This window comes from Emydura macquarii, unplaced genomic scaffold (assembly GCF_026122565.2).
Source record: "Emydura macquarii macquarii isolate MOO-44397 ecotype Brisbane River unplaced genomic scaffold, CSIRO-AGI_Emac_v2 contig_691, whole genome shotgun sequence".
In the NCBI taxonomy this organism is placed as follows: domain Eukaryota; kingdom Metazoa; phylum Chordata; order Testudines; family Chelidae; genus Emydura; species Emydura macquarii.
This window is the reverse complement of record NW_027130828.1, coordinates 1,566,058-1,577,500: the sequence shown is the minus strand read 5'-3', so window position 1 is coordinate 1,577,500 and position 11,443 is coordinate 1,566,058. Positions and strand designations below refer to the sequence as shown.

General features: G+C 45.6%; 1 protein-coding gene across 3 annotated transcripts in view; it reads left to right on the top strand.

The window, feature by feature from the left end:
- The window catches only part of PBX3 (PBX homeobox 3), a 151,681-nt gene that overhangs the window by 114,936 nt on the left and 25,302 nt on the right, over window positions 1-11,443 (top strand). For all 3 annotated transcript variants that reach the window (XM_067541674.1, XM_067541673.1, XM_067541675.1), the window contains one exon: window positions 5,881-6,122. In XM_067541674.1, coding sequence (XP_067397775.1) covers window positions 5,881-6,122 — 242 coding nt within the window. The remainder of the gene's footprint in view (window positions 1-5,880; window positions 6,123-11,443) is intronic.

Sequence of the window (11,443 nt, the reverse complement as noted above, 5' to 3'; positions counted from 1 at the left end):
CCCCAGCTGACGTGGCAGAAATATTTAAATCCAGAAATTCTGCTGTGGTGCTTCTTGGGAGTTGTAGTTCAATGCCTCATGCTCCCCTTCTGTAGGCTAGGTTCCATCTCCCATGATGCACTGTGGTAGCATAAACAAATTAGACATTTTGGTTTTCGGTTGTTCAGTTCTTTTATGAAAAATTAAAATTTTTGGTGGAAACCAGACACTTTTGATGGAAAATTGGGATTTCAACTAAATGATTTTTTTCATGAAAAAACGGCTTTGATGGAAAATTTTCAACCTGCTCTAATATTAAGGAAAAATGGAAGTTTAAAATTGCATTAAAGGGGAGCCTGGTACATCAGTGCAACACAGTCATGTCACAGGGATGTCAGCTCTAGAGCGATGCCAACTACCTGCAGCCTCCTTTTCTGTCCTGGCCCAGTGGGACTTCAGAACATGCATAGAAGTTCCCAGCTTTGGGGCTGAGGTGTATAGGTGTTAGATGCAGGAGCTGGGAGTCAGGAGATCTGGTTGTCATCTCCCTTTTCTCCGTGTAAAATGGGCATAACAATGATGCTGACCTTTTCTTTGTAAAGCACTTTGAGATCTGGATGAAAAGCACTCTATGGGCTCGTTGAAGGCAGTGGGAGTCTTTCCACTGACTTCAGTGTGCTTTGGATCAGGCCATCTGAGAGCTGAGGATGATGATGATGATGATGACGATGGAAGGAGAGCTGATTTATAGTGTATAGGCTGGGGTCACTCCAGAGCGACTAGTTGTTACATTCTGACTGTGAATTGTGAAATATCCATCAATGCACTTAGAGCTTCAGGAGAGACTCTTCTTCCCAACCGGGCTGAGTGAGTGAGTGAGTGAGTGAGTGAAAGAAAGAAGTCGGAGAAATCAGGAGGTGGAAGCCATGCCCTGCATCTCCACCTTCAGTCCCCAGGGTCAAGCCTTCCTTGTGTTGGCAGTATTATTCAGTTAGTCAGGCTACCACTGTACAGTTCAGACACTGCGGGTTTCTAATCTGCTTATTTATAATTCAAAAGCTTGCCCATATATTAATGAACCCTTAATGAGCTGTTGAAAATGCCTGAATTAGAGTCAGATTATTAAACTCAAACGGCCCCTGTAATCATACCATTTGAGTGGGCTTTAGGTACTTTTCATATCTGCAGCTTCATATTGTGAAGAAGATGGGTTTATTCGAAGAAAGCTTTGTAATAATTTTGACCTGCAATTTATTTATTGGCCTCTGAATGCAGCAGTCTATGCAGATGCTCTCGTCTATTATCTGTGGGGGCAGGTGCACAGCATGTAGAAAGACAGCTAATTAGGATTTGCTGAAAGATATGCTAAAACTGTGGTCTTATAACAAAGCCAAGTTCATTGTTAAACAATGTTTTAGTGTCTGTTTACGTGATTTGTCTAAAATCATGGAGATATTGAAATGAATGTTGTGGTCATAAATAGATTAAAATCAGTAGCAAACATGTTTTTTGTTAACCTTATAATGCTGTAATGTCACCAAGGATACTAGATTTTAAACTTTAAGTGGACCCAAATATGTATAAGAAGGTATTTCTGAGCATATTCCATAACAGCAGTGTTAGACCCGGGAGGTAATTGTCGCACTCTGTGTGGGGACCTGGTGAGGACTCCGCTGGAGTGCTGTGTCCAGTTCTGAGCACCACACTTTAGGAAAGATATGGACAAATTGGAGAGGGTCCAGAGAAGAGCAACAAAAATTATCAGAGGTTTCGACAATCTGACCTATGAGGAAAGGGTAAAAAACTGGGCATGTTTAGTCTTGAGAAAAGATGACTGGGGGGGGCCTGCTAACAGCCTTCAAACGTGTTAAGAACTGCTTTAGAGAGGCTGGCGTTCTCCACGTCCACTGAAGATAGGACAAGAAGTAATGGGCACAATCTGCAGCAGAGAGATTTAGGTCAGATATCAGGGAAACGCTCTAACTCTTAAGGGCAGGTAATCTCTGGAATAGGCTCTAGTGGAGGCTGTGGAATCGCCCTCACGGGAAGTTTTTAAGAACAGGTTGGACAAACACCTGTCAGGTATGGTCTAGGTTTACCTGGTCCACCCACAGCAGGGGACTGGACATGACTTCTTGAGGTCTCTTTCAGACCTACATTTCTATGATTCTACATAAAGGGGACCTGCAAAATGCTTTAAAAATGTGCCACTTTCTAGCTGCCATATTAACGTGAAAGTATTAGCCTTTCAGTCAGTGCACAGCTAGGTTATTGCTGTCTAGCTGAGACCCTCACACTTCCTGTGCCATTAGTACATCTGTAGTTGTTCTGGAAGTGATGTATTATTGTGTTCTTTCTGGTCTGCTCTGTACCTTAATTCCACGATGCATTGAAAGGTCAGTGAGCTAAGCAGTAATAAACTCATAGTTTGATATACTGAGGAATAAAAAAGGGAAACAATAGCCCCCGAGTCTGATCTTATATGTCAGAAAATACATATATTATCACTGTATTTAAATGGAGAGTAATTTATAAAGGCAGATGCTAGGTAGGAACAAACGTATGCCCTGAGGATAAAGAGAAGTGTTTTCTTGTTACTAAAGAATCCAGGAAGTGTTCTGGATCTTTCTTATCAGATTTATTTACATATCTGAGAGGAGAAATGATTGGATGGTTTGTAACTCCAATGTTTCTAAACAATATGGTTTCACAGAATACAAAGAATTTCCCTGTTTTTTCCCCCTAAAGGAAAACAATCTCCTATTTATTATGTGCTTATTTGATGCATATAATTCATAAAGTAACTAGGGAGGGTTAACACATTTATCCCCACACACAAGGTTAACTCTTGTAGGAGTTAGTTAATTAACTCATGGCTTTGCCATTGAAATGAATGATGGAACTCACTCAGTAGCAAAATAAATGTTAGATTGTGGTAAGTTACCTCCCTGTCTCACCCATTTCTTTGTCTCTATGTTGTCAGACATCCAGTCTCCGGACTGTATGTATCCCTGCTTTGGAGTTAGGCGTATTACTTCTCACTAGGAGGAAAACGATATGCCACTCCCAATGTTACCTGCGTTATAACAGTATAGCAGGACTGAGTGCTGGAGACTCTGGCAGCTTGGACATTTGCAATGTCTGCTGCCTTCCTTCCTCTTGTGCTGTGGGGCCTCTTTTTTCCATTGACTCCTTTAGCCCTCCTTCCAGGCAGTCTCCTTTTGTATTTAAAACCAGGCAGTATTGGCGCCTTTTAATCATGTTGTTACAGGGAAGCTCAGTAATTGTGTTAGTCTCAGTCTAGAAACACAGTCATTTTGTGCAGAAATTTTTAATCTTTGGCCCATACTCCAAAGTACAAGGACTGGGAAGCCAGAGGAATGGTGCCCATTTACCTGAGTGGAGAATTTGGTCCCATGCCTGCAACTGTTGGGGAAATGAGTGAAACGACCATGGAAACCTCTGAAGGTGAATAAAGACCATACTAGGCCATTAGACTCAACAGCCGCTGGGGGAAAATACAGAAAAAAGAAACTGATGGGACAAAGAACAAAGAAATAACAATAGGAATGGGTATTTAGAAGGAACCAATTGAAAATGTAAACTGGAGAGGATTAGAAAACCAGACTGCTGCTCACAAGGATTAAAAGCCAGACTGGAGGGGAGAGAGGAAAAAGACAACAAAAAGGACCTCACCTTGCCTCAGTGGGGCAAGATTTTTCTGTACAAATCAAAAAGAAAATATTCAAGGAAAATTAGTTTCTCTCTATTCTTCTTTTCTCTAGTCTCTTTGACCTATTGCCCTTTCTTTTACTGACACACACACACGCACATAACAAAGCCAGCCAAATCTTTAGTCCAGAAACTTTGTTATTAACTAAGCAGGCATTTTTGGCTTGAGCTAGGTGGAGTTGGTAACTTTGAACCAAACGTCTGTGAACGGATAAATGCCAGAATAAAGAGGCAAAGATGACTGAACTGCTGTTTTAAGTGTTCTTTTACTCCCACCGATCTTGGTGCTAACTTTTGGGCTTGGTCAATGAGCATATGATGATAATATATTATATTTTCAAACCTTGTTCAACCTCTGAATAGGCAAGAGAAATAATTTAAAATGACAATGAGACATTTTTATTATCCCAATTAAATTATATGGAATTATATTTTTAAATGAAGGTGACAGGTTTAAAATGTGCGTCTTAGAGTGAAATTAAAGCTGTGCCTTCCTGTGCTTGGAAGGTTGGCCAATAAGGGGTCATGTCATGCAGTATGTGGAGTTCAGGACATCAAGGAATCAAATCTGTTTCTAAGAGAATCTGGGCTGTACTGGGGCTAGGCTAGCAAATAGCATTGCTGGTACTCAACTGAACACTTGGCAGCTTCTGGATGTTCCTGTCATGTATGCTGCACTCTACACAGAGCGTGCACCACTGTGTGTAACTAAAAACAGGCACAGACACAGACGGCAGAATCAGAATGCAAACATGCGAGGTGCCAACTTCAGACCCACCGGGATCCTGTCTAACTAGTGTGTGAATACCTGGTTTTAAACAGATTTAAAGAGGTTAATTGGGCTGGGATATAGCTGGTTGTGTTACATCTTTAATGGAAATGCTGATTCAAGAAGCAATGGCTCTAGTGATTTTGATACTACTGTAATTATTTTTAAACTTTGTTTTCGGCATTGTTGATAACATCTTGGCAGAGTGCCTTCATGACCTGATTAAACCTGCAAATTGTCAGCCTTGATCTGTTGTACTCAGATGAGATTGCTGACTGGGCATCACTGTGGAAGTTCTCGATTTAAAACAGAAATTAGGTTTAAAGTGTTGTTCCCACCAACATACTGTAATAGTGCTGGAATTTAAACACACATTTAGCATCCCAGCATACCTGGCTGCAGGTAAATGGCTGGGTAGTGAAAGAATGTATAATTCTTTCTTGTTTGTGTTTAAATCTGCATGTGAGCTACAGAGTGGTGCAGTGCTCTGCCTGGGAGCATGGCAGTGCCATGAGCAGGAAGGCATGCTAGGGGGTGCCATCAACCTCAGCTTTCCATGAAGAGGTGATTCTGTTTGCCCTCACTTCTATCTCCGCCACTGTCCATTTAATGTGTAAACATTCTCATAGGGTGTGTGGGTACGTTCTAAGAACTTGCTCACCTTTGGTAGATGGCTCCCTCTTAGGTATAGTTGATTGGCACCAATGGGAGTTATAGCGCCGATTTACCTTTATGGAAAAGTCCCACTGAGTTCAGCAGAGCATGCTATCCCTTCTGCAGGCATTTCATGTTAACCCTTAGAATTCTGGAGCAGGGATAGATTTCTGCTGAGCAAATCCCAGCCAGAACAACACGAACCTCAGATCTGTTTCCAGTATTTCCAAATAAACAACTCCTCACTCCCACCCTATGGTTTTCCATCCATTTGATATGGCTAAAGAAATAGTGCTTAGATTTAGATACGTTGTTGAAAACAAAAGAAAAACATCATGTACGTGTATATTCCTGTCATATTTACAAGAGAGAGTTAAAAAAAAAATCTATAGGTGTTTTTGAAAAGTTCTGTAACAAGTCTCCCTTTCACTGTTAAATTCATTGGGTTTTCAGGGTTATTTCTATAGAGCCCTATTGGTTTTATCACTTCTAATTTCTATAGGACTTTTCCATCTAGGTAGTGGAGGTTTGACCTCTTAGCTAACGCTCTGTTCCCATTACCATGAGGGCCTAACTTCATGCTGGGGGGTCATTGTCTTTCCCAGCAGAGAATGGTTTTGTAAAGTATTGCAATGGCTGGTCCAGCCCACCCCCAGGAGTGGGGCTGGCTGCGGGCAGGAGCCTGCCAGGGCATGGGAAATACTCACTGTGGTTTCTCTGTCTGTCTCTCTCTTTTTTACCCAAAGGTTTGAGCATCCGAGGAGCGCAGGAGGAAGACCCTCCCGACCCCCAGCTAATGAGACTGGACAATATGCTTCTGGCAGAAGGGGTTTCAGGCCCTGAGAAAGGTGGGGGATCGGCAGCAGCAGCAGCAGCCGCAGCAGCCTCTGGAGGGTCCTCAGATAACTCTATCGAACACTCAGATTACAGAGCCAAATTGACCCAGATCAGACAAATCTATCACACAGAGCTGGAGAAATATGAACAGGTCAGACATTGCTCTCACAGCCCCGGGTCTTCTGCCGCCACTTGCCTCTGCCCCTCTGCTAACCTGTTCCTGTGTCTACATAGGGCTTAAACATTACACCTCTCTCTCTCTCTCTCTCTCTCTCTCCCTCTCTGTTGAAAGAGCTGTGCAGTCAAATGAAACGCTGATGTTGTAGGAGGAGCTCTGGAAATGAGAAGGCTGGCTGGCATGCCTGGTTGTGATCTGTTCTTCCCCACTGTTATTTGTGAGTGAGCTTATTGCGTGCACACTAAATACAGCCTGAACCAAAGGCTCCCCCATCCCAGACACTGCCCGCTAGGGGACTCTTCCAGAATGGCTACACAGAGACAAAAACCTGCACTTGGCCCGGGTCAGCTGCGGCCGTGCTGCACGGCTTTTATTCCTGTTGGGACAAAGCTCTTCCTCTACCTCGGTGGGTCCAGTGCTTCCTTCCAGCAGCAGGCCAGGGAACTGCTTCACCCCTTCGTGTGCTTACACCCTCTCATGGTGCGGGAGGGTAATACAGCCGCTCTGAGATGGCCACTCCCTGCCGGGTCCCAGTCCTGTCTCTAGTGCTAGTCAGCCCTTGCCTCTTTGCTGCGGCTCTTGCCCCTCCAGTGAATGGCTGGTAGGGTGTAGGGGGGCCCGGTCCCACCCTCAACTCCAGGCCCCAACCCAGGGACCCTACCAGTAGCAGCCTTGCACTGTGGCTTCAGGAAAGCTGCTGGGTTCTCTGGGTTACTTCCCCATCCCCCTCGACTTAATGACCGTACCCTGCCCGGACAGGGGCCCTTCCTGCCTCCTTGCTGGGGGGGTTCTTGACCCCTGACAGTCCCACTGGGTGTGGTAGTGCCACACCAAATGTCCAGTTCAATCTTTCCCTACTGGCAGGGTCTCTTCCCTTAGGCCTCCAGGCCTGGGAAAGGTCCTTTGCCCTCTTTGGGCAGGGTTTTCCCTCCCCCAGCCTTCGTACCTGCAGGGCTCTCTCCTGCCAGCATCCTGCTCCTCTTAAACCCTCCTGGCTCTTGACAGCATTTTACCTGCTCGCACACTCTCTAGTAGCTCACCTCACTCCCAGGACTCCAGCCACACCCTTTCTCTGGAGGGGAGGCTTTTAACAAATCCTGGGCGGGGCCTTGATTGGCTCCAGGTGTGTTAATTAACCTGAAGTAATGCCTGCTCAGTGACCAGGGGAAAAGAGACTTACTGATCCTGGGAGTGATATATCGGCCTTCTAGCACTCTCCGGTCGCCATCTAGTCTGACCCTGTTACACTGTGTAGATGAAGCCTTAAAAAAATGGGGAACGTTAGCTATTGAATAGCAGCACTCTGTAAGCCGTAATGAACCCTAGTAAAATTAGTGCTCTAGTGATCCAAAATGCACATCATGGCCAGAAGCCACAGCGCCTGGAGATGTTCTCAGGTCTCACAAGCTGAGCAAGGTCAGGCCTTAGGTTTGTACTTGGATGAGAGATTGCTGAGAAACAGGAAATGGTGAATTAGTAGGTATTACTCTTCCTCTGAGTTGGCAGTGAATCCAAATGTCTAGCATGGTGTTGGGTGGGCATTGCTTCTGGGGGTGGCATCTTTCAGAGGTCGTGACCACTTGTGGTTATGGAAGATCACAGAGTTTGAGTATCCAGGGCAATTATATTCTGCCTCCCTAAATTCTGCCTGAAGTTTCAATTGGGCACAGTAATATATATCTTTCTCTCTATAAACTATAGTGATATAGATGATATAAAGCACTTCAGCATTATTCAGGATGAAATACACTATATAAATTTAAGATGATCATTTATTATTCATAATAAGAAGAAATATGCAAATTAAGTTGATGGTGAAACCTTTTAAGGTTGACATTTGCTCTCAGTATTTTTACATGATATAAATAATCCTGGGCAAATGCTGAGGGCTGCACGTTCATCTCTGGGAGCTGGTGACACGCTGCTCGTGTGGTTTTCATAGGCACTGGGGAACATTTACAAAGCTGCACCGTGCTCTTGTGCAGAGCAGCGTGGCCTCCCTGCGCTCCGTGAATCCATCCCTGCACTCCGTGGAGCCATCGGGAGAGTTATTCTCCTTTGTATCTCTAATATACAGTTTTGCATCTAAGGAATTGGAAGAGGGAGCAGGAGACGAAAAGGGTGAGAGACCCCTGGCTTTTGCCAGCTTCACGTAATGTCTTCATTTCTCCCTCCCAAAGATCCTAATAAAGCTTATAAACCCTGAACCTCATCAACTCAATGAACCTAATCAGCTGGTGGTTTCCTGAGCTGAACTTGGGGAAGTTCTGGGCTCACCCCCAGCCCATTACTGTGATGTGTCAATATGAACCAAGCGAAACCACAAACGAGAATGTAAGGCAGTGTTAAAAATCCCACTTGAAACCACTAGAGCAAAGACAATCACAGCACTGCTCAGGCTCCACCCTTAGCTGCTCTGCTGTGACTTGGCAAGTTTTCCCAGTCTGCTCTGCTGTGAGACAGCCAGGGGAGGAGGGCCCAGCGAGGTCTCGCAGCCAAGGTCCTTGGTTTTAAGATGCTCAGACCAGGCATTTTAATCCAACAGCGGCTCTTTGTCTAGTTTAATTTTCTCTTTATGGACATCTTTAACAAATAAGAAAACACCGAAGAAGTTAATGGAAGCTCCCTGAAATGTATGGACAGTAAGGTCCACCCTCTGGCAGAGTCTGTGGCTGGCTAGCCAGATGAAACACCATGATCTGCCATATTGGCCGCTGGTGGGATATTCCGGCAGGCAGATAGCACAGCTGGTCCTGCTGCTTTGTGTGAGCACTTCCTGCTGCCCTGAGCAGCCTGGTCAGATGAGCCGGTGAGACAATCCTTGCTCCTTGCACGTGACTGTTGCACATTCTGGATTCTTCACCAGCAACTGCTTCAGGGCTGCTAGAGCATCCAGCTGATATCTGGAGCTGGACTGTTGTTGCCTGCACCCTCTAGCTACCAAACTTATCCCAACGCTGCTTGGGGATGATGATTCTCTGGATTTGTCTCTGGGCTGAGGCCCTGTAGATCTGCACTCAGCTCCCTGAGGGATGAACTTCAAAAGGTTCAAATACAACGAGCAGGCAAAGGTTTGGCTGTTTCTGTGAAATGTATCTGAAATTTTCCAGGCTCCCTTTCTTTGTCTCAAATAGCTTCCTGCCTCCCCTCAGCCAATCAGTATGTCTGTAGGACCAGCAATAACCCAGAGTCCCTCTTTCCCAGCCTTGCAGGAGTCCCCCAGCCCACCCATAGGCCCCTCTCCCTTCCCTGGCTCTTTCACGGGTCCCCAGCTTCCTACATTCAAACAGTCACTAAAAGACCCGATAGCTGGAATCCTCTTGACTAGACGCTGATTGCAGCTGAATTGGGATAGATTCCAGAGTTTATGAGATCTGAATTAAGATCCAGCCATGCCCCTCAGAGAGGCTCCCAGAGGTCTCGGATCAGCAGGACCCATTTGGGTGACAGGGAGCAGACAGGAAGCAGGGTTGTGGGAAAGGAACTGTGTCCTGTGAACAGCTGAGGAGGCATTCAGGGAAGAGCAGTTTGGATGTTTTCCCGAGCTGGTGCAATCCAGGCCACGCTGTGCAGGAAATGCTGACAGAACCTTTGCTGATGTGGCACTAGGCCAGGACTATTCACACGTTGGCCAGTTAGTCCTGTCTGTGGCCAGCAATCTTTCAGCATAGCCTTACAGTGGCAGGCGGACTCTGTTTCTTTATGGAGAAAAAAAACCTTTGAGCAAAGTCACTGTCAGTTATTCACTGTCTCAGACTGTTCAAGTCCCCAAAGCCCTACCCCACGCTGTGCTGGGCAGCGAAGCTCCGATGTACATATACCTTCATTCTGCTTAGGTAGCAATGCCCATCAAATTAACAAGCAGCCACCCCAGCAGTAAATTAAAGCCCCATATACAATTCCAGGGAGATGGAGTCCATGGCTGTGCTGATAGCTAGTTCCTGGCAAGTGTTCTTTGACTCTGAGAAGTTGAAGGATTGGGGTGGGGAAAGGGGACTAGCATTTTTAGCCCTGTAGCTCCATTTACAAAGGTTTCAGCCGAAATGCGCATCCTGCCCAGGTTCCTGGGGTCTGGACGGATGACAGGCAAGTGCTGCTAGGAGAGAGGGAAAGAGAGAGAGGCAGAGCTGATCTGAAACATGTCACTTTTCCCTGTTGATCCTGACACCCGCAATGTCTGCTTTACAGAAATAGGATAATTTCCCAAGCCCTGCAGCAAACTGCCTGCTCCCAGTTTGCCTGGAGAACCGTGCCTGTCTCTACAGCTGAGAGGCATGCAGGACGGCTTCCCTGTGTGTTAGCTGCACGTTTCTGAAAGGTTGTTACTGTCCTACAGATAAAGAGGTAGGGGAACCACCCCAGCACATTGCTCCTGCTGTGTGATTCAGGCATAGGACACATGCATGTGGGGATGAGCATGCCTGCTCCACAGAAAAGGAGGCTGCTTCAAAAAGGGGTCAGTCCATGTCGTCATTTCTCATTGCCTGCATACCTTCCTGGTGTTCTTCGTACCCAAGAGCAGAGATCTAAGTGTCTGCTGTGCAGACATTTCCCAGACGGAGTTTGATTTTGACATTTGTTGCCAGTTAGGGGAATGCACTTTAAAAAAAAAAAAAAAAGAAAGGAAAGGAAAGTGTGTCACGCCATCAGCAGCCCTCCCCTTGCTTTGTGGCAGGAGAAAGGGTTGAACGCAGGCAGCTCTTTCCATAATTTACAGCCACTATAATAGAGATGACATATTGAAAGCTATCTTCTATAATTACACTGAAATACATTTTTGCTGTAGGCAAAAGTATTGTAAGGGTCCCAAGCCTCCCTGAGCAGCTGGGAACCTGCTTTCTGAGTTCACAGATGCCTTTGGAATTCACCTCAAATCAGGGTGAAGCATGGACACCAAGCAAGTGCTACTGAGCATGCTGAAAACTTGCTGGGTGCAGTGTGGCCTGGTGCAGAATATCATTTGGGGATTGGCTGTCCAGCTGCTGAACTAAGCCAGTCTCCCTCTTGTCCTTGTGCACATCTGAAAATCCTTGAGTAAGCATTAAAGCATGCAGAGGCCTCTTCTGCTTCTGTAGAGTTTCTGAGCAGGTCATGAGGCGAACCCTTACAACCTGACGTTCTTCGGAAGGTGTAGGGCACCAAAGAGGCTTGAAAAATAGTAGCAAGAAAGGGATGTGGTAAATAAAGATGAGCGAAAAAGACCCCAGGTCACATTCGTCTGATCTTATTTCCACCACTGTAATTCAGGAGTAACGCCACAGAGGTTAAATGGTATACACCAGTGGAAGTGAAAT